Source organism: Sorex fumeus, unplaced genomic scaffold (genome assembly GCF_029834395.1).
Source record: "Sorex fumeus unplaced genomic scaffold, SorFum_2.1 ptg000007l, whole genome shotgun sequence".
NCBI lineage: Eukaryota > Metazoa > Chordata > Mammalia > Eulipotyphla > Soricidae > Sorex > Sorex fumeus.
The window spans coordinates 61,370,529-61,394,092 of NW_026606064.1; the positions used below are offsets into that span (position 1 = coordinate 61,370,529).

General features: G+C 45.0%; 2 protein-coding genes across 11 annotated transcripts in view; one reads left to right on the forward strand and one right to left on the reverse strand.

Moving 5' to 3' along the window:
* ACBD5 (acyl-CoA binding domain containing 5) overlaps nucleotides 1–11,314 on the reverse strand; it is a 28,992-nt gene extending 17,678 nt beyond the window's left edge. For both annotated transcript variants that reach the window (XM_056132490.1, XM_056132483.1), the window contains exons 1-4: nucleotides 11,163–11,314; nucleotides 10,774–10,957; nucleotides 4,125–4,245; nucleotides 1,955–2,027 (exon numbers count right to left, since the gene is read on the reverse strand). In XM_056132490.1, the coding sequence (XP_055988465.1) occupies nucleotides 1,955–2,027; nucleotides 4,125–4,245; nucleotides 10,774–10,957; nucleotides 11,163–11,177 (393 nt within the window). In that variant the 5' untranslated portion in view covers nucleotides 11,178–11,314. The remainder of the gene's footprint in view (nucleotides 1–1,954; nucleotides 2,028–4,124; nucleotides 4,246–10,773; nucleotides 10,958–11,162) is intronic.
* Nucleotides 11,315–19,645: 8,331 nt separating this feature from the next.
* The window catches only part of ABI1 (abl interactor 1), an 88,158-nt gene continuing 84,239 nt past the window's right edge, over nucleotides 19,646–23,564 (forward strand). For 6 of the 9 annotated variants that reach the window (XM_056106604.1, XM_056106609.1, XM_056106605.1 and 3 more), the window contains exon 1: nucleotides 19,650–19,893. In XM_056106604.1, the coding sequence (XP_055962579.1) occupies nucleotides 19,777–19,893 (117 nt within the window). In that variant the 5' untranslated portion in view covers nucleotides 19,650–19,776. Of the gene's footprint in view, nucleotides 19,894–23,564 lie in introns of all 9 variants that reach the window. The other 3 variants (XM_056106636.1, XM_056106643.1, XM_056106607.1) reach the window with 2 other exon arrangements.

The window sequence follows — 23,564 nt, forward strand, 5'->3', positions numbered from 1 at the left end:
GCGCCTTATCTCCTGCATTATTGTCCCACCCAAATCAAAATTTTAATCTACAGAAATTCTAATATCCATATTGAACCAAGGACCTATCATATCTCTCAGGCCCCTCTCCCTCCCATGTTATTTATTTTTGGCTTGGGGGCCACATCTGGCAGTACTTAGGGGTTATTCCTGCCTCTGCACTCAGGGATCATTCTTCACAGGGACAATATGGGGTGCCCAGGACTGAACCAAGTTCAGCCACATTCCAGGCAAGTGTCCTTCTTGCCGTATTCTTATCTTTCCAGCCCAGGCTTCTCTCCCATTTTACTATTTCATTTCTTTTATCATCATTTGTTCTTTATAGTTTTGTTTTAAACATGTACAAGATCAAACATCCCTGACTTCTGCAATTAGGTACAGTTAAGAAACAACTTTATTTTTAAGTAGGGGCAATGACTCCTTCCCATTTTAAACCATGATTGTGAAATTCTGTGAGGAAAATAGGTATATTTATTTTACTCACTGTGTCAATTCAGCGGGTAGGGCGTTCGCCTTACAAGCGGCCAACATGGCCGACCCGAGTTCGATTCCTCCGCCCCTCTCGGAGAGCCCGGCAAGCTACCGAGAGTATTCGATATGCCAGACACAGTAACAACAAAGTCTCCAATGGAGACGTTACTGGGCCCGCTCGAGCAAATCGACGATCAACGGGAGGGCCTTTACCTTTTTACCTTACCACTGTGTCAATTCAACTTTGCATTATAAAAGTGTGTCCTAAAAACTGTAATAATACTTAAAAACTAGAAGTAGAAATAAGATCAAAAGGGCTTGAGAAACTATTTCTACTACTGAAAGGCTCCATTTTGTTTTACTGTGCTATTGATACAGCTAGCAAAGAGAATTGAACTTTGACTTTGTTATGGGTAAACAACGCTCACTAAATAAAAATTACAAAAATGTGACAAAGGGCACAACTTTGAGCAGGTTATAAGACACAAAAATAAATCAACAACGAAAGTCTAGTCAGAATATAACAGATTACAATAAATACTGCTACATTAAACCATCTAGCATAAAACCATCAATTTCTTCTGTTCAGACTTAATTTACCTAAGATTATCATATTGACCCAGAGTTTATAACTTCTGATCTCCAACATAAAAATGCTTTTAGGGGCCAGAGTGATAGTCCAACAAGTGGCTAACCTGGTTTTGATCCCCGCACCCCATATGGTTCCCTGAGCCCCACCAGGAGTGATCCTTGAATGCAGAGCCAGGAGTAAGCCCTGAGTACCGAAAAAAAAATAAATAAAAAATCCTTTTAGAAATGCACTAAGATCATCATAAAAAAAATCTATGATTTTGGGACTAAAGAAATCAGTACAGGGAACAGGGTGCTTGCCTTGAACTCAGTTGAGCCAGATTCAATCCCCAGCTCCTCTGAGCACCGTTAGGAGTGATTCCTGAGTGCAGAGCCAAGAGTAACATTGCAGAACCAAGAATAACCCGTAAGGCCATATGTGTGTGTGTGTGTGTGTGTGTGTGTGTGTGTGTGTGTGTTTGCTCCTCAAATGATCCTTTGAAATAACTTAAAAGATCAATAAGGAATATCTTCCAGGGAAACCAAAAGCATTCTCATTCAATGTTCTAAAGCAAAACCGCTTTTTTTTTTTTTTTTGCAAAAACACTTCTCATACAGTGTAGATACTTGACAGATTCCAAGTAGGAAATGTCAATGTTTCAAAATAATCTTATTTCTATACTTCTTGCAAAAGTTAACAAAGATAGGGAAGATGATCTTAACATTGAGGTTAACATTTATGCTGCGATGTTGATAAGACAAAGTCCTAGTATATACAATAATCTAGATTATACACACAGTACAATTCCCTTGTTTCTTAAAGCTAATGTGTCTTATAAGATGAAATTAGAGATGCTTTAAATGTTTTAATTTTTAAAAAATTATTTTTGGGTACCTTTTTCATCTCTTCAACATATGCAATCATGGCCTCCTCTTTGGTCATGTCACCCAATGAACTCCAAGCATCCCTAGAAATAAAACAGCACCAATAACAACTTAAAAAACCTGATTTTTCTTTGCAATTTTATGGTTTTATTAACATAACATCATACGCCCAACAACTGTCTATTCATTTTCTTCACTAAAATACATGATCTTCAATTGCTCAGTATACAATTTACATGCTACAGGGTAATTTTTTTTTTTACAGGGTAATTACTTTTAACAGGATCCATTTCTATGTTTTTAAAGGATTGCTTTAACTATACCAACTTAAAGTGGGGACAGATATAGTATAGCAGGTAGGGTGCTTGCCTTGCACATGCCTGACCAGGGTTCAATCCCTAGCACCCCATGTGGTCCCTGAGTATAGAGCCAAGTCAGCCCCAAGAATTTCCAGGCAGGGACTGGAGCAATAGCACAGCGGGTAGGGTGTTTGCCTTGCATGCAGCCGACCCAGGTTCGATTCCCAGCATCCCATATGGTCCCCTGAGCACCACCAGGAGTAATTCCTGAGTGCATGAGCCAGGAGTAACCCCTGTGCAAAACCGGATGTGACCCAAAAAGCAAGAAAATTGCCAGGCATGGCCCAAAAATCAAGTAAGCAAATAAAAACACCAGCTTATATTAAAATGAATAAACTGGTAAATTAATTGGCATTTAAAATGAGTAAGGGACTGGAGAGATAACTAAGGGTTGAGTGGGCTTTACAATGAAGGCAGCTCAGGTTTGTTCATAAATATCCAAGAGCTCTTTAAGAGTTTTGTTGTTTGTTTATTTCGGAGCTACAGCTGGCCCTGACTCTACACACAGAGATCACTCCTCACAGGCTCAGGGGACCATATGAGGTGCCAGAGTTCGAACCAAGGTCAGACATGTGCAAGGCAAGCGCCTTACTACCCCTCTGATCCTAAAACTTTCTAAGTCATTATAAAGACCAGTAACAGAAATGAACATGTTAAAAGACTGAATGAAGGAAAAGTTTGCATGAATTTTGGGGACCAGATTAAAATGTGTGACATTTGCCAAGTCTTCAACAGTGTTTGTGGCACAGGATGGGGTGGGGAAGGGGAGTGGGGCATGTTAGTTTCCACACCTGGTGGTGCTCAGGGGCCATCAGAGTGAGACCTGGTAGTGTTCATGGGACCACAGCTCGTGCCTGGGATTGAACTAGTGTCAGCTGCAGGCAAGGCCAGTGTTTTAAGTCTTGCACTATCTCCACAGCCCTCCAACAGTATTTTTTTAAAAAATCATACATTAGGCAATTGGGAAAATGGCAAAGGTGTCTCTGAATCATTGATCCTTTCAATTATGTAATAAATCAAATTTTTAGGCCAGAGAGGTCAAGTGCAGGTTTGCATGCAGAAGTTAGGGTTCTATCCCCAGCACCCAGGAGCACTGCAGGAATGATCCCCAAAACATAGAGCCAGGAGTAACTCCTGAGCACTGACCAGTGTGGACCCAAAACAAAACAAACAAAATCAAATTTCTCTTCAGGTACAGTGGGCCAGGAGTGACATAGGTCAAAGTTAACATGGCAGTCCCTGTGTTAAGACCCTTGTTCCTAATTATCTTTAAACTCAAAGCAAACAATGTCATTTGAAAAGCATGAGTCAATAAAAGAGGGACAGGAGTTGGGTTTTTTTTTATTTATTTATTTTTTTTGTAACTTACTTCAGAGATTCCAGGCATAAAAAGAAAAAAAAAATTTGTAAGAGACTGAAAACATTTGACATTACTTTAACCCCCTTTTGGCTATTCCTGTTAGCTGTAGGGGACACCCCCAGCAGTGCTCCTGGGTGCCCGGGGACCCTAACATGCTCAGGATGGAAGCTAAGTTCAGGAAAGGCACATGTTCTACCACTAACACCATATCCCTTAGCTCATCTCCTTTTTTTTGTTCGTTTTTGGTTTGTTATTGGGTCACACTTGATGGTGCTTAGCGCTTAATCCTGGCTCTGTGCCATGGATCATGGATTTGTGTGAAATTGTGTTAAGATATGTGGGGAATAAACATTGTATAAAGTATCTAGAACACTTTATGCACAGAATAACACAGAAACACATAAGCATCACATAATCATGCCATTAAAATGAGTCTTTCAGCACTCACTGTATAAAATTACCATTTATATCTTCCAATGGGATCCCAGAATCCAGGCCGTGAAAGTTTACAGGGTCCTTCTGTGGCCTGTTTATAAAAGCTATAGAACTTGAGCATCATTTCATTTGTTGGCTGGAATGAACCTATTAGAAACATACATTACAGATCACTTGGAGCACATAATTGAGCTAAGATATAAATTGGCTTAGGTATATTAACAGGAATCTTTAAATGTTTCATTAAAACATTTAATTAAATTTAAATTTTATTAAACGTTCAGAAGATTATTTCTATTTTACAAAAGCAAAGGCTACCAAGGTACGGTAAAATAAAGTTTCACTGTATTTTTGGAGAAGAAAAAGAATCTATGTCTCTATAAGTTTCTTTACTCCTTTAATTTTATGAACCTTTGGGATTTTATATTTATTTACATTTAATTAATTAACCAGTAAATTAAAATATTTTCATTTCTTTCATTTTCTTTTCCTTCTTTTTTTTTGAAGGGGGGTTTGGGACCACAGCTGGTAGTGTGTTCAGGTCCTCTGCACTCAGGGATTAATTACTGATGTGGGTGCTCTGGGGACCATATGAGGTGTCAGGGATCAAGCCCTGGTGGACCTTGTGCAAGGCAAGTGCCTGTCCACTGTAGTATTGCTTGGGTCTCAACTATTTTTATTTTTTTGAATGTCCAAGTTTTAAGAGCAAGTACTGTTAGGTTGTACTACACCTAATACCCGGGAAGAAACCTGAAATGACTGGTTTGTAATAGACTATTGGCTAAATAAAATGACATAAATGTGCAATAGGATAATTTATTGCTAGAACCACTAAAATTGTAGAAAAATGCTAAAAAGTGGTAAGATAAGTCTCATCATCTATTTTGGTTTTTGTTTTGGGGCCACACCTGGTGGTGCTCAGAGCTTACTCCTGGCGCTGCACTCAGGGATCATTCCTGGTGGGCTCAGGGAAGCATATGTGTGCCACGGATCAAACCCAGGTCAGTCATATGTGATGCCCCCCTCCCGCTGTATTACTGCTCCAGCCCTTCAAAATCTATTAGTTAAAAAAAAAAGTTGTTTAAACTGCATATCCAATACAAACCACCTTGCAAATTGTTTCCAGTCACAAAAAGTACAGTAGAAGGATACACAGAAAATGTTATAAGTGGGACTGGCAGTGTGGCTCAGCGAGGTGAAGAATGGGCCTGGGTTCAGCCTCCAACACCACACACACGAAAAAAGCTGAAAGAGAATAAATCCCTGGATAATAAGCACACAGGTATTATTGTTCTTTTTCCTTATTTGTATTTTTTTTTTAAATCTGTTTCCAGGTCAGATAGATAGCACAGTGAGTATGGCACTTACCTTGTGAGTGGCTGACCCCAGAGGGTTCTAGGCCCATATGGTCCACTAAGCACTTGGAGGAAGGGCCTATAAGCCAGGACTAAGCCCTGAGCCTAGCTGGGTATGGCCCCAAAACAAACAAAAAGACCAAAAGTATTTCAAAAATCTTATAGGACTAGATAGAGAGCTCAAAAGCCCAAGCTCATGCTATGCATGCTCCCTGGTCAATGGACCACTGCATAGAATGGGGCTCGGAGGGCTGGAGCGATAGCACAGCGGGTAGGGCATTTGCCTTGCACGCGACCAACTTGGGTTTGATTCCCAGCATCCCATATAGTCCCCTGAGCACTGCCAGGAGTGATTCCTGAGTGCAGAGCCAGGAGTAACCCCTGAGCATCGCTGGTTGAGATCCAAAAAGCAAAAAAAAAAAAAAAAAAAAAAAAAAAAAACAACTCTCGGAGAGCCGGCAAGCTACCAAGAGTATCTCACCCACACGGCAAAGCCTGGCAAGCTACCTGAGACATATTTGATATACCAAACACAGTAACAACAAGTCTCATGATGGAGACGTTCCTGGGACCGCTCGAGCAAATCGATGAACAACGGGAGGACAGTGCTACAAGAGTCGGGAGTAGCTCCCAGCACGGCCAGGTGAGGCTCAAAGTCAAAAATCAATTTGAAACTTTTACATTCAATGTGAAGCAAGCAGGCAGTTAGATAGGGAAAGGTCCCCCACAGCACGGAATTCCTGGGAAGGAATAAAACCAGTAGCCCAGAGGCTGCAAAAACCTACCTTATGGACACAGGAACTAATGCCTGATAAGAACTTTACCTGGCACCCGCACAGACCCAGAGAAGGCTGGACCCCCTCTGAGAGAAAGTCCAGCACGAGCAAAGGTGAGGAAAGGAATATCAAAGAAGACCATCAACTACGCCCAACTCTACCATCCTAACAGGGGATTCTTACCTAGGCAGAAAGTCCCGTGTGGGGCAATACAGAAGGAACCCTTTTTTTTTTTTTGCTTTTTTTGGGTCACACCTGGCAATGCTCAGGAGTTACTCCTGGCTCTGCATTCAGAAATTACTCCTGGTGGTGCTTAGGGGAGCATATGTGATACCGGGGATAGAACTCAGGTCGGCTGCGTGCAAGGCAAACAACCCTACCCACTGTGCTATCACTCCAGTTCCAGGAGAGACCCTTTAAAAGGTAGCTTGAACAAATGAAGCATGCACATATGCTGCCAGAACCTATGTGCTGCTTGCACTATGTATGTCATGGCTAATGGGTTTGGTGCCTGAGCACATGTGCACGTGTGCCACCCACATCTCCCTATCTCCCCTCTAAAGATGTGTACTTTCATATATAATGCTGGGATGTGTACTGGGGCTCTCTCTAATTTGGAGAAGCCTTATTCTCTCCTCCTGATCGTGTGTTCTTCCTCCTTCCCTCTCTCTTCCTCTTTTTTTTTTTTTTTTTTGCTCTTTTGAGTCACACCCGGCGATGCACAGGGGTTATTCCTGACTCTGCACTCAGGAGTTACTCCTGGCGGTGCTCATGGGACCATATGACATGCTGGGAATCGAACCTGGTTCGGCCGTGTGCAAGGCAAACGCCCTACCCACTGTGCTATCTCTCCAGCCCCACTTCCTCTCTCTCTAGTTCTCTCTCTCCCGCTCTCTTCCTCTCCTCTCTCTCTCACAGACACACACACACACCCCTCTTCCTCAAAACCCCCAAAATAAAATCTGAAATCTGTTATACGTCACTGCTCATCTTCTCCTGAAATTCTTTTTTTTTTTTTTTTTTTTTTTTTTTTTTTTTTTGCTTTTTGGGTCATACCCAGCGATGCACAGAGGTTACTCCTGGCTTTGCACTCAGGAATTACTCCTGGTGGTAATGCTCAGGGGATATGGGATGCTAGGAATCGAACCCGGGTCAGCAAACGCAAGGCAAGTGCCATACCTGCCGTGCTATCGCTCCAGTCCCCTCTCCTGAAATTCTTTTCTGAGATAAAGGCAAGATCCTGAAAGACCTGGGAAAGGTCTGGAAGTGACTTTCCTTTCCTGCAAGAAACGAGGCTCACTGATTTCCCCAGAGGTGGATTGCCACTTCACATAAGTCAGTCGGGAGCCAACTGGCATTGAGTTTATATTATTTTTATACCAAATTAATATAAAATTTAGAACTGCCAAAAAACTTAATAAAAATGTTTACAGATTACATAATAATTTTTAATAATCAAAAGCTAGTTTATAAATGTGAAGATTACAACACAGACAAGCTGAGAGCTGGTGTTTCAGGTTTGACCAAGAATTCCAAAACCACAATAATAATTATCTAATAACATAAATGCTAGTTTAGGAGTATCTATCAGATAAAATCTTTCAATGATACAGTTCTTATTTATAGAGAAGAAAAAATGAGAAAAAAAACTTATTACTTAACACAAATCTAAATTTTAAAAAACTGAAAATTTCCTATCAGTAAATCCATCAAGTATATTTAAAAGTAGGGCGAGAGAGCTATTACAGCGGGTTAAGCACTTGTCTTGCACAAAACTGAATGCGTTTGATACCCCAGCACCCCAGATAGTCCTCCCAGTCCACCAGGAGGGATCCCTGAGCACAGAGCCAGAATTAAGCCCTGAGCATGACTGGGTATGTGCCTACCCCCGCCCACCCCCCCACCCACCAAAAAAAGTTTATTAGTTAGGGTGAATGATATATACTATAATAAGTTATTGCAAAAATTTAAAACAAATTGAATTTGTTCATATACAAGGCAAAGGGTAAAGTAGAATCTCTGTTCTTAAATTGTTCATGCAATTCTAAAGACCAAGTGCATGATGAATAGATACTAATAGGATTCACTACTATCTTATACCTTAAGTAAAAAATAAGCAACAAGGAACGATCAAAGTCTTTACAAAACAATCCAGGGCAGGTCAAATAATATCAAAGTTCATTATAACAATACTGCTTGCCTTAGTATCAGTTTAGTTTCAGGAATAAAAGGATACTGAGTGATTATTCAATATAGGTGTCATTTGGCAGGGAAACATCTTTTATTTGGAAGGGATGGCAGGGGCACATACCTGGTAGTCTCAGGAACTGCTGGTGCTCAAGAACCCATATGCAGAGCCCGGATCAAACTCTCTATAAGCAAGGTAGACACCTAACTCCTGTACTCGCTCTCCAGCCTTAACCAGGGAATCTCACTATTGAAACACCTTCTCAAATATTATATAAATCTAAACTGTATTTACATTATATGGGTTTCTTATTTCAAAATGTCCCAAAAAGGTAGTACATGAGACAAAGTCTGTCAATTTTCAAAAATATCTAAGAAAGTGTAGTTTAGGACAAAGGATAAATGTACAACTTACGTGAAATTATTAAAATCACATTTTCTATGAGCTCTATAAACAGAGCATTAAAAAATCACTATGAGGGCCTGGAGCCTGTTCGTATTCCCACCACTGCATGCCCCCTGAGGCGTAGCCTGATAGCCCCCCAAGAAGCAGGGGTCTATGTACCCTAGCAGCTGTAACCAGGTATGCCAGGTGTGACCTCAACAACAACAAATAGATAGCTAAATAAATTATTATTTCAGGATATTTTGTTGATTCATTCTTATCAGCTAATCCCCTCTATGTCCACAAGACCATGTCTGAAATTAAACTGAATACTATTTTGTGCACACTGGTTTACAAAACCCCTTTAATCTGCACTGAATATATTTTTGTTGAATGGGATTGAAAAATTATTACCTAGTCTCAGCACATTTTTGGGGCCACACTAAGCTGTGCTTAGGGTTTATTCCTGGCTCTGTGCTCAGGGATTCCTCCTGGGGGGCTTGGGAACCCATATGTGGTGCCAGAGATCCAACCCAGGTCTGGCACAGTATTATCCGCTGTATTTTCTTTACAGTGACATTACTTTGGTCAACTTATTATTAATAGAAATAGAAAACATGATATTAAGTACTATCTTATATATTTGTATACTTAATGTCTAATGATGTCACAAAAAATTACAAGATGCCACAAAAATAATATTTAAGAGAATCATTTAAAAAACACACGTTGGGGTTCAGAGATAATAAAGAGGGCAAGGCACTTGTCTTGCATGCAGCCAATGAGGATTCCAACCCTGGCCCCTTATTCCCTGAGCACTACCAAGAATGATCCCTGAGCACAGAACTAGGAATAAGCCCTGAGTCCCATAGAGGTATGGCACAAAACACAAAGTTAAACACCACCACAAAACATGCTTACTGCAAAAAATAATTCAGATAATGAATAAAAGTATAAGGAGAAAATAAAAAATCACGGTCTCTATGGGCTGGAGCCATAGCACAGCAGGGAGGGCATTTACCTTGCATGTGGCAGACCCAGGTTCAATCCCCGGCACCCACTAAAGGTCCTGTTAGCCTGCCAGGAGTGATCCCTGAGTAGATACAGGCATAAGCCCTGAGCACAGTCAAGAATGCAACCCCCCCACAAAAAAAGTAGACATAAAATGTCACCTTCTCCAAGTGTCTATAGAAAAAAAATTGAATAACTGCTTTAAACATTGTTCAAAAATTTAAACTTAACTACAAATTTTTAAATTTCTGCAAAACCCTACCGGGCCATGCACAAAGACCACAGCTAAACACATCTTACTCTAATTGCTGAAAGCTGAAGGTAAAGAGAAACAACTCATAAGTAGCCAGAGAAATGACACATTAAATATGAGAACAGCTCATGACTTCCCCTCTACCCCCAGAGCTGCAGAGAGTTCAGTATAAAAAAAGAAAACACCAGCACAACAGAATATCTGCCTTATAAATACCACATGCATGCATATATATATATATATATATATATATATATATTAAGTTTCTTTTTTTTTAACAAATGAATATTATTGTTCTTCATACTGGTCTCTTCAAATCAAAAGTTTTCAAACGACCGGAATAGCAGACTTTGTGAGTCTGCAGTACCAGCATTCCCATCCCGGGTTTATTTTTAACATACACAAATCCGCAGCCATCCAGTGGCAAGACCTGTTCTGAACAATACAATCGACTTAAAATCTGGATCATGGCTGTCTCCGGCTTGAAAGATCAGCAGGTAAGCAATTCACACTGGCCCCTTTGCCCTTCAATTACATTCCTCCAAACAAGGCAGAAGAAAAGGTGTTTCCCGGTTTTTCTGTTTTGTTTTGTTTTGTTTTAATGCCAGGCCAGAATCTGAGAGGTTCCAGGAGGTGAGACTTTAAACTGCGCCCACAGGCCTCCGTGCCAGGGCATCCTGCAGCCAGGGGATGGGCACCGCCACCTACCATTTTTCGGCAGACTCTGGATCACCTTCACCGCCGCCTCGAAGCGGGTCTGGTGCACCGACCCGGTCTCGGCCATGTCCAGCCGCCAGCGCCGGCCACAGGGCCACAGTCTGTGGGCGGGACTCAGGCGGCGGCGACGGCGGCAGCAGCGGCAGCACCAGCGTCCCCAGGAGCCTGCATGAAACTGGAACATGGAGCGCAGCCGCGGATCAACATGCCCGCGGGGAGGAGGCCCCGGGAGCACAGATGGTCAGTCCCCCCCATTGCCCTGCCCTCGAACCAGGCCACACGGACAAAGTGGCCAGGCAGCGTCCTCCTCCTCCTCCCCCCCCCCCCCCCACCCCGGGGCGGGACCGTGCCCGAGAAGCCGGACGCAGGCGACAACTCACCGAAAGGAAGTGCATTGCTAGCCCCGGGCGGAGGGGCTGGGACTGGAGGTGGGCGCCGAGCTGCTCTGCCCCCCGCAGGACCCCCGCAGAGCGACCACACCCCCCATCGCGCCGGGGTCTGTCTGTCAGTCCGAGCCTTCCCCCACGCCCCGCCCCAGAGCTGCCAGCCGCAGCCGGGTAGAAAACTCCACCCACCGCCGGCCCAGAACCCGGGGAGGATCGCGCCTTCACCTTAGGTCCCGAGTGCCAGGAAAGAAGATAAATGACAGGGGTCAGGGGACGACCGGTACACGCCTCCCTAGACCTCCCCCTGTTCGCCCCACCAAACCTCCAACCCCCTTTTCTTTTGCTGGGCCTCCAGGACGCAACGCATCTGCTCCGTGCCTGCTCCTGCCAGGCTCAATTTTGGTTTTGTTTTTCCCCAACAGGCCTGACCCAAGTGTCCTGGCCAGCGCAGGGCGATAAGCAGAGCAGTGCAGGGACGCGGGCATGGATGCACCTGAGCTTCAAGGCAGCGCGCTGCAACGGTTTGGTCGAGCAAAAAGTAAAGACTTGGAGGAGCGCCTCGGCAACCCTGCGCTGAGGTTCAAGGTCTGAGTTCGCGATGAAACAGCAACTGACTTCAGACGTGCCAAGTGCCAACCTTAAGCCCCGCCACCTAGGTCTGTGACCTGGGGCGCGGCACTTAACGTCTCTAGTGGCCGTCCCGTGGTGCCTCGGGCTTAAGAGGCCCCAAGCCAAAGGCGCTGGCCAAAGAATCGAAGGAGAGGGGAGGTCGCCCGCCACCCGACGGCGCCTGGAGCCTGGGGTTGGGCACCTGCCACTGCATCACCCCTAATACCGAGCCCTCCAGAGCAGGCCTGGGTTCAGTTCCCGAGTTCACAGGAGACAGGGCGTGGGGTGGGGGTGGGGGTGAAAAGGAGCTAACACCAACAATCAAGTCTACACCCGACACCCAGTGTCTTGGCCCCACATCCTCCAACATCCGGGAGGCGACCTCACGCGCCCCGTGGGGGCCCGGCTAAGGGCGGTGAGGATGGTTGGTCCTGGGGCCCGAAATCCCAAAGTTGCCAAGCGGCTTTTGGTCGGTTCGGGAAAGGTTAGCAGGGTTACTAGGATAAATCTAGGCGCGGACTAGAAGTTACTCTTCCCTCGGAGCCGCAGTGCCGGCATTTACCTTGGAATAGCCAGGCAAGGCCTGTCCGGTAATGTCCCTGACGCCCGCCCCTCGCCCTGCCCCGCGGGCTTGTGGGAAATGTAGTTCCCCCGCAGCGGCGCTTCCGGATTCCCCCCGCCAGCCGCGGCCGTTCCTTCCACCTGTTCCGGGGAGGGTTTTCGTGCCCGGCGTTCTGCGGTCCGCTCCAGACCTTGGGATCGGACACTCTCCGTCCTGGTGCGTCTTATACCATGCAAGACACCACGTCGGCTTCCACCAAAAGTGATACCGGGTGTCCAGAGGAGTAGCATAGGGGCGCAGGGTTTGAATCAGACAACTGAGATTTCGTGCCTTGCTCCTGCTGTGTGTGTATAAAAGCAGAGAGCACGGTTTTGAACCTTACCAGTTGCACAGTGCCTGGTGTTTCCCACGCGTGTGCTGCGTGTCACAAAACCGCAGTCGGGTGCTAACGAAGTCGGAAATTGAGACTGGAGGACCTACAAATTAGCCGAGGGCAGGCAGGAAATCAATTAAAACAACAAAACAATAACTTTTGCTCCGAGTCTTGGAGTTTTGCAGGGAACTAAAGTGATAGGGAAAACTTTGGAGTCGTAAAAAATTTCTGTTTCTTGAATTGGGTGCACATTGCTGCCAGGAGTCTGTTCGGTTTGTGACGCTGTTGAATGCATAACAAAGATTTTCTATTTTTCTCTGTGCATGTTATCCCACAACTGAATTAAGACCCATGCTTTTTCTAATCTACTCAAAATAGGAAGACTTCATGTGTTTCCTGTATATTGCTTTTCTACTGTTCTTGCTTTTTTTTTTTATTATATACTTTTCAATTCTAGTCCACTCAGACCTACAGATTTACAAAAGGATATGGATGTTTATTTCAGAGACATAATTTTTATAACTTCATATGTAACAAGCTCTAACGGTATGTTGGTCTGTAGGTAATGATGGTCAGAAGTTGTCTGCAAATGATTTCTGTTTAATTTTCTTTGCTAGTAGCACTGTAGCACTGTCCTCCCTTTGCTTATCTATTTGCTTGAGTGGGCCCAGTAACGGCTCCATTGCCACACTTGTTACTGTTTTTGGCATACACCACGGGGAGCTTGCCAGGCTTTGCCTCTGGACATATACTCTTGATAGCTTTCTAGAGCTTGCCAGGCTTTGCATCTGGGCATATACTCTTGGGCGCTTGTGGGAGCTTGCCAGGCTTTGCCCCTGGACATATACTCTTGGTAGCTTTCTAGAGCTTGCCAGGCTTTGCATCTGGGCATATACTCTTGGGCGCTTGTGGGAGCTTGCCAGGCTTTGCCTCTGGACATATACTCTTGGTAGCTTGCCAGCTCTCCGAGGGGGGGGGGGGAATTGAACTCAGGTTGGCCTGGTCGACAACGTGCAAGGCAAACGCTCTACCCGCTGTGCTATCACTCCAGCTTTGCTAGTAGAATGGACTTTCAATAAAGAAGTATGGCATAATAGGATAAATTGTCATCATCGTGATAAATGTATTTGTTTTATTTATTTTTGCTTTTTGGGTCACACCCAGCGATGCTCAGGGGTTATTCCTGGCTCTGCACTCAGGAATTACCCCTGGTGGTGCTTGGGGGACCGTATGGGACGCCGGGCATTGAACCCAGGTCAGCCATGTGCAAGGCAAACGCCCTACCCGCTGTGCTATTGCTCTGGCCCCATGATTTAAAAGTAGCTCTTTTCGGGTCCTGGAGAGATAGGACAGGCTGAAGTGTTTGCTTTACACCAGCATTGCCCACTATATGATTCAAAGCCAGGAAAGTGTGTGTGTATAAAAGCAAAGAGCACGGTTTTGAACCTTACCAGTTGCACTTCTGTATATGCCTCCTCCAAAAAACCCTGCCATTCTTTCATATAGCTGTGTTTATTTAGATAGAATAATGCCTGTTGAAATGTATGATGAAAATAATAAAACTCAAGGTGCCTTCTGATTATATGAACGCCTAATTTTAATTCTAAAATATATCTCAGAGAACACTATCAAGTGCCTTTTATTATTTTCAGTACAGTCGCCAATATGAAACATCCCTTTTAAAAAAATAAGATGATTTAGGATAAAACACTATTTTAAGGCTTACATGGTTTGACAGGAGTGTATATTATTAACATGGAAATGATAATAAATCGTGTACTTATACATAAAATACATGAGGGTTTTGATTTTCTTTTTGTTTTTCTGAAGGAGCTATTTGGGCCACATGTGACTGTGCTCCGAGATCACTCCTGGCAGGGCTCAAGGGAAAGCATGCATATGTGGTGTTGATGTTCTTGTGAAGTTCTGGGGATCAAACTGGGGTTGACTTCATGCAAGGCAATTGCCTTAAGTATCTCCACTGTATCACTGTCATCTTGTTGTTCATTGATTGCCTCGAGCAGGCCCCAGTAACATCTCCTTAGTCCTAGCCCTGAGATTTTAAAAAGTGCCACATTGGAGCCTCTTTCAGGGTCAGGAGAATGAGGCCCATCATTGTTACTGGTTTTTGGCATATTGAATACTCCATGGGGAGTTTGCCAGATTCTGCTGTGTGGGCAAGATACTTTTGGTAGCCTGCCAGGTTCTCCAGAGTAAGAACTAGATGATAAGTATCTCCCTGGTCACAAAATAAGAGCTGGAGGACCCTTCTGGACCAGGGAGCTAGCTGCAGTGGTAGCACTGCACTGCAGTCCTCTCATTGTTCATCAACAACAGCAACAGTAATGTCTCCATTGTGAGACTTGTTGTTACTGTTTTTGGAATATCCATTATGACACAGGGAGCTTGCCAGGCTCTACCGTGTGGGCGGGATACTCTCCATAGCTTGCTGGGCTCTCCAAGAGGGGCAGAGAAATTGAACCTGGGTTGGCCGTGTGCAAGGCAAACGCCCTACCCACTGTGCTATTGCTCCAACCCGGAAAGAGACAGATAATGAAGAAATCATAATCCATTTAGTCCAGTCAAAAACTAAGGTACTGAATGATGGGGCTGGAGCAATAGCACAGAGGGTAGGGCGTTGCCTTGCATGTGGCCGACCCAGGTTCAATTCCCAGCATCCCATATGGTCCCCTGAGCACTGCCAGGAGTAATTCCTAAGTGCAGAGCCAGGAGTAACCCCTGTGCATTGCTGGGTGTGACCCAAAAAACAAACAAACAAAAAGAAAATTAAGGTACTGAATGAGAGACCAAAAAGGCCAGGACTTTTTCTACTTTAAATCAGGATTAACTTTTGGGCTAGCTTCAATCTTCAGTATTTATCATTAAAATTGTCACACAACTGTCAATTAATAGAGAACATCTATTAATACAATGTGACTAAATTAATTCAAAATGGTTTGCAGGCTGCCTATGAATTATCCAGGTAGTTTGTTTTGACTTTTTCTACTATGTTCTATGCAAGGTGTTTTGTTTGAGTAAAGAAGAGAAGCTTAAAATAGTAAAGAAGACTCAGAGTTCCTATGACAAACCCTTGGCCTTGGATCACAAAACTGAGGAGGGGAATGAAGATCAGATGAGAGGTGATGAACAGTGGTGGAGCGCTGTGGGCACTGTAGGTGGGAAAGATGCAGGAACATGATCTGTCAATACCGTAAACTTTAACATGATTGGACCCATCGTACCCAAATGCTCTCCAAAAACGAGTTTCTGACCATTAGAGTTTAAACCTTCACTAATTATTTTGCACCTCAGTTTTGTAGAACCATCATGTAGCAGTTTTGCACTCCAATGCATATTTAGTTCCCAGAACCCTGGCTGGTGCCTGTCAGGTGAGGGAAACAGTGGGTGCAAGATAAAGCCCCACAGATGTATACAAAGCCTAACTGAACCTAATTTGGGTCTAGTTTGCATGTGTTAGGCCATACCATGTGGAATATTCTCCAGTGCAAACAGCAGCACAGGATTCAAAACCCCTCTTATTCTCTCTCCTCAGTCCCTGGATGAAGGAGAGTCTTCCAGGTGTGTCACACTTTCTCTCAGTCCCAACTCTCTCAGCTCCACCTGTTGGTCTCACAGTTTGGACCTGTCTTTTCCATAGACTCCCTCTTCTCTGAATACATTAACAGAAGGGAGCACTGAAGTCAGTCCTGTTTTGTGTACTCTGTGTATCTGCTAATATCAATTCTGTCAGCAATAGCTTCATCTGATGGGGAAGGCTTGACATGGGTGATGGGGTAATGGGACCATTCTTTATTAGTTCATACTTGTTTTTAGGTGATTTTTTCCTTCTTTTAAGCATCTTTTCGTGCGTGCGTGTGTGTGTGTGTGTGTGTGTGTGTTTATGGTATTTCTGACCTTGTGATTAGGGATCATTCCTAGAGGTGTTCAGGAGTATGTAGTGCTGGGATCCAACTGAAGTTGGCTGCATGCACCTAAACCCCTGTTTCTGGGCTGTCTTCAGGACCTTGTTTTATTGCCTTTCGTGTGTGTGTGTGTGTGTGTGTGTGTGTGTGTTGCCTGAAACTGAACTTAGTGCTCACACATGCAAGAGAAGTGTTCTACTACTGAGTTATTTCGCTGGCCATTCAAACATTTTTCATTATTTTTGGCTTTTGTGGGTCACACCTGGCATTTCTCAGGACTTTCTCCACACTCTGTGTAGGGATCATTCCTGTAGGAATCAGGGGACTGTGTGGAGTGTTAGTGATCAAATCCCAGTTGGTAGACCTTAGCATATACAACATACCATATGGCCTCTCCGAGTTTAGTGCTCAATGGCTAAGCTTTGCTGAGAGTAGGTATATAATCCCTAAAAAAAATCAGCATATACCCCCCAAAGTACATAACTATAAGGAAGGTGTATTATGGTACATTTTATGGTTAAGAAATTAAAATAGGGCTGGAGAGATACAGCAGGTAAGGCACTTATCTTGCATGTGGCTAACTGTGGTTTGATCCTAGACACCCCATATGGTCCGCTGAGCATGACCAAGAGAGACTCCTTAGCTCAAAGCCAGGAGTAAGCCCTGGGAATCACCAGGTGTAGCCCCAAACAAACAGATAAAAGTAAAGTAAAGTAAAGGCCCTCCCGTTGATCATCGATTTGCTGGAGCACGTCTCCATTGGAGACTTTGTTGTTACTGTGTTTGGCATATCGAATACGTCATGGGGAGCTTGCCAGGCTCTGCCGTGCGGGCGAGATACTCTCGGTAGCTTGCCGGGCTCTCCGAGAGGGCGGAGGAATCGAACTCAGGTTGGCCATGTTGGCTGCATGCAAGGCAAACGCCCTACCGCTATGCTAAGACAAAACAAAACAAAACAAAATAAAGACCCTTAAATGAGTTGGAGATGTTACTCAATGGTCTAGTGTCTTCCTTACCAGTGACTGTGAGTTGGATCCCTGGCACTGCCCACACGGTACTACTATTCTGACATCTGGTGTCACAATCAGGTTTTTGATCTCCAGTGCTTGAAAACCATGTGTGTGTGTGGTTATGGGTGGTGAGTATAGTGAAAGCACATGACCCCCTGTGAATAGCACAACCAAGTGCCCCTCGGTTGAACACAAAGTGGTAGATGGGGCCATCAGGACCACATCTGGCCGAACTGGAGGGCCAATAAACTGCTAGGAATCAAACTTATGACCTAGTATATGTGCTCTAGTCCTTTACTCCCGGGCTCCTGGGGATGGGTTTTTACAGATAAGGCATCCCTCTTCACTTTTTTTCCCCTTTCATTTTATCATTGTTTTTATTTTATATTTGTTTTATGGTGGTGCTCAGGGACTACTCTCAGCGTGGTGCTTGGAGGTCACTCCTAGCATTGTTTGGGGACTGTGTAGTGGCGAAGACAGAGCCCATTTCTCCTGAATGCAAAGCACGATGCCAGCACTTTATGCAATCTCCAGTCTGGCCTGTGTTTTTCACGCTCCTCCTTCTTCATGGAGAGGAGTTGAAACAGAAAGAGGAATAGGTGATATCATGCTCCATATGATCAAAGGCCTGAATTGGACTAGAGACTTAGTACAAGGGACAGGGTGCTTGCCTTTCTCTCAGCAGACACTGCTTCAATCCCCCACATCACACATGGCCCCTTCACTGGGTATGTCCCAAACACTCCCTTGTCACCCCGCCAAAAAAAAAAAAAATAACCCCATGGACCAAAGAGGTGAAAAATGAAAGGAAACAGAAACCTGAGTCCTTGATGATACTGATTTTGGTTTTGAGAAGGTGCAGTTCCCCAGTATTCCTGGGCCCCCAGGGCTATGCCTCGTGGTGTTTAGGAAGCTAAGTAGTGGTAGTGATCAAACCCAGAGAACAGTGTATGCCAGGTATGCACTCCAGATCTCTGGGCTATATTCCCAATCCCCTTGATGATACTCTGAGCCTCTGACTTAGCCTTGCAGCCTTATGTTGAAATCTCCTGATCTGACAAAACAGAAACAAGTCTTTTTGTACGGGGTGTGTTCCCTAAAGCCAGGTGGCATACCAATCTGAAGAAATCATTAGCATACAAAATACTCTTTGGGGTTGATGGGCACACTAGGAGATACTCTTGGCTCTGCATTTGGAAATTACTCCTAGCTGGGCTCAGGGAAACTGGATGGGGCTCTGAGATCGAACCTGGGTCGACCCTGTGCAAGCAAGCGCCCCAACTCTGTACATTCTCTCCCATCTAAAGATTCAATTTACCCATATTCAATATGAATCCCCAATAAATAGTATACTGCGTGGTCACAGAGAGAGCAGTAATATCTATGTTTGCTGGCTGGGGCGATAGCACAGCGGGTAGGGAGTTTGCCTTGCGGGGGACCCAGGTTCTATTTCCAGCATCCCATATGATCCCCTGAGCACCGCCAGGAGTAAATTTCGCCGCTGGGGGTGGGGGAATTTTATAAAGCAAAGCTTGAGAAACATTATCTTTGAGAGCAAGATTAGGAGTTTTCCATCGTGTTTTCTTTAGCAGGATTGTTATCTCTGATTCACTGACATTTCCTAATTAAGCGAGTTCTGCAAGTTTCCCCGGCCTCTTGGGGGAACTGGTTTCGTTCTGTAAAACCACCCTGTGGCGCCACCTCTTGGAGCTGCCAGGAAACTTTATACCTGAAGCCACCAAACCCGGGCTCTCGGCGTCCCTGCGGGGGCGGAGGGCGCGCTCTCGCTTTACGCATGCGCTGCAGGTGAGCGCAGCCTAGCCCGGAAGAAAACTACAATTCCCAGAAGGCCGTGCAGTAGGAAACGCGAAGCCAACCGCTAGGCGGACCGGAGGGGGCCGGGGGAAGGCGGCGCGGAAGGCTCGCGAGAGAACGAGGTCGAGGCGGCTGCGCGAAGTGGGCGCAGGGGGCGGAGCGAGCGAAGAGGAAGAGGAGGCGGTGCCGTCCCACAATACCAGGCGGGAGGGCGGGTAGGCGGTTTGTATCCGGGCTGCGAGGTGCTCGGAGCGTCCGCGGACCCTGCTGCCTCTGTCTCTTTAACGCGAGAGGAAGCGATGCAGAGGGGTGGAAAATGGCAGAGCTGCAGATGTTACTAGAGGAGGAGATCCCGTCTGGCAAGAGGGCGCTGATAGAGAGTTACCAGAACCTGACCCGGGTGGCGGACTACTGTGAAAACAACTACATACAGGTGAGGCGCGGGCTGGCCGGGGCCCAGGAGGACCCGCCGCCGCCGCCGCCGCCGCCGGCCGCGCCGCTGACCGGCCCCCCTGGGCGGGGTTGGGGAAGTGACCGGAGCTCCGCGGCTGCCTCAGCCCCGCGCCCCGGGCTGGGGGCGCGCGCGAGACGCGGGGCTGAGGGAGTCGCGCTGCGCTGCGATACAGGAAGTGACCGGGGTGGTGGCGAGCGACCGAGGGGAGCGAGAGGGAGAAAATGGGCGAGGGAGCCGAACGCCCCGCCGCCGCCTTCCACCCCAATCCCCGTTCCCCGGCAGCCTGGGCTCGGGCTCGGGCGCGGGGCGCCGGGCGGCCGCCCTGACGCCTCTCGGCGGGGAGAGACGATCTAGGAGCGCGAGGGGGAAAGAGCACGGAGCCGGGCGCCGGGAGGAGCGGCAGGGGCGAGAAGGAAAAGCGGGGTGTGTGTGTGTGTGTGTGTGTGTGTGTGTGTGTCTGTGTGTCGGGGGGGGGGTAAGGGTGGGGGCGATTAAGTAGTTCAACCCAGAGGGTGTGTCTTTTTATTTTTTATTTATTTATTAAAAAAAAATTCTGTCATGAGTCACATTACACAGACCTCCCCGAGGAGGGCAGGAAGCGGGTGGGGAGTGCGGGAGGGCGCCGGGAGCGAAAAGTTCCACGCAGAATTCCTTGAATTGAAATTGATGGAATTGTGCGTGCCGGCCGGTTTGCAAGTTGGGACGCCTCACATTCCCCACCCCCCCCCCCCACACACGCATACACACTCACTCTCACTGATTTCACTACACACCTACACACACTTATCGATTTCACTTCAGACACGCACACACACACACTCACTCTCACTGATTTCACTACACACACACACTGGTTTCACTACACACACATACACTTACAGATTTCACTTCACACACACACACACACACACACACACACACCCCTTATCGATTTCACTTCCGCCCCGAATGGGTTTCCACGACGGTCCCGGCGCCGGGTGGCAGAAGACGCACGTTCTTCACTGCTTAGAAAGTGCCCTGAAATGTCTTACCCCAGAGTTTTAGAAGCACCCGTGAATAACTTAACATAGAAAGGCCCGATCGCCGGTTGCTTCTTTCAAAGGGTTCTCTCCACCGATAAGAGTATACCGCTGTGTACTCTGAACCATGTATTTAAAAGCTTCAAGTTCTCACCACCTTATGTGACAGATCGTTTTTGTGTTGTTGTTCTTTTAAGTCACTGAAAGCGGTTTTGTCGTGGTAGTTAGTAGTTATTTAGCTGCGCCAGCCAACAGTGTACCGCAGAAGCGGATGAAGTCAGTCCTTAAAATTGACTTGTCCCGAAAATTGACTTGTTAGTGCTAAGGCGTTACCAAAACTTGCTTTGCAAGGTTAAGGTTATTGCGAGTCAGAAGTGAAGTATTTATGGGAATGTCTTCCATGTGATTATCATTTTTAAGAACCAATAGATTCTGTGTTGGCAGCTGCTTTTTCTCATTATTTTTAGAAGTTTTTTTTCCCCAGAATATTTTGCATATTTCTCAATTTCCATATTAGTAACATTGTATCTCCAGTAGCGCTACTAAGAATTCCTCTCAGCTCTTTTCAAGTGTTTATGAAATCTGCTCATAAACTTGTTGAATGCTTGTTTTTGCAAACTTTATATTTAGCCTATAATTACTTTAGACAGTAGGAATTCAGATGTTGATGTTCCCCTCCCCCACTCCCCTTATGCAGAGGATCAAACCCAGATCTTCACATGCAAGGCAAAAGCTCTACTTCTGAGCTACATCTGGCCTTGACTGTAGATTTTCATATAGAAATTTGATCTTGTAGTTGATCAGTTATGAAAATCCTGATAATTGAGGTGAATCACAGTTTGCCTTTAGTTTTAAAGATTTTCAAAGGGAGAGGATTTAAAGTTAAATTGCCTCAATTCCAAAAAAGTCATTCCTTTATAGATGTCAGCAGATAAGGGCATCATGAAGAGGTGGCTTCTTTTTGTTTTGCATGTTGGGAAATCTGACAAATATATGGTGTGGTAACTATGTGTTGGCAAATGCAAGCGTGTTTTAACCTGTCTGTTGACTATTTCTTTTTCAGGTAGTTGGGTGCTGTAAGGCTTTTTTCACCACCCCATTCCCCCACTCTTTCATTTTATTTTCTCCTTCTGCCACCATCATGACACTTTGAAGCACTTTAAAACTTCACTGGTTATAACTCCGATTATGTCATATTTTTTCTCACATTTCTTTTAGACATGCTAATACTGGATATTAAGATCAACAGTAGCTCCAATTCTTCTGGGTTTTTTTTGTGGTCCTAAATTTGATACAAGCAAGATACTCTGATTGTATTGGTGGTGGTGGTGGTGGTGGTGGTGGTGGTGGGGAAAGTGAAAGGTAACAATCACATAGAAAAATGTTTATTTTACTTATTTTATTTGGTTTTGCCCTTTGGGTCACACCTGGTAATTCTCAGAGGTTACTCCTGGCTCTGCACTTAGGAATTATTCCTGACGGTGCTGAGGGACTTGATGGGATACTGGGGATCGAATAGTGTCAGCTGTGTGCAAGGCAAATACCCTGCCTTCCTGTACTCTTGATTTGGTCCCACAATCTTTATTTTGGTAGCTTTTAAAATTTTGGGTTGTGTAATGTGACTTACTAGTTTCCTTTATGAGAGACTTAGATTGGTTCAGGCTCAGACAGATGAAGACTTGTGGAAATTGATATAGTACCTGTCCTTATGATATGCTGTGCTGCTAACTTTGATACTGTGAATAGGAAACAAAGAATACTAGAATTGCTCATTTGTATGTCTTTTAAGATATTTTTATGACTCCAAGTTATAATCGGAAGCTACTTAAATTTAACATTTTAATTTAAATTAAATTTCCCTGAACGGGAAAGTGACTGGCCAGAACTTTGAGAATAGTTTAAAATTTATTTTATTTTATTTTATTTTTGGCTTTTTGGGTCACATCCGGCAATGCTTAGGGGTTACTCCTGGTTCTGTACTCAGGAATTACCCCTGGTGCTACTTGGGAGTGGCATATGGAATGTTGGGGATTGAACCCAGGTTGGCCGTGTGTAAGGCAGGCAGGTATCCTACGCATTGTACTATTGCTCAGACCCCAAATAGTTCTTTTTTTTTTTTTAATTTGTATTAGTGAAACACCATGAGGTACAGTTGTAGACTTACAAATTTTTGTGCTTGGGTTTCAGTTATACAGTGATCAAGTACCCATCCCTCCACCAGTGCGCATTTTCCACCACCACTGGTCCCAGTATCCCTCCCATCCCCCATCCCCCTCCATCCCCCCCTGCCTCTGTGGCAGGGCATTTCCTTTTGTTCTCTCTTTTGGGTGTTGTGGTTTGCAAAAGAGGCATGATTGCCACTCAATAGTTCTTTTTTTTTTTAATAAAAATTTTTGTTTTTTTGGCTACAGTGCTCAGGGTTTACTCAGGGCTCTATACTCAGATATCACTTCTAGTGGATTAAGGGGACCATATGGGGTTCCTTGCCCACTATACTATCTCTCTGGCCTTGCCTTGAGAATAGTTTATATTCAGGGTGAATAAAATTACTGTCTGGATGGTCTTTTTATTCTGGAAATTCAGCCTTCTCTGTTTTCCTGATTTTGAAAGTAATCAGATTAATAGGATCTC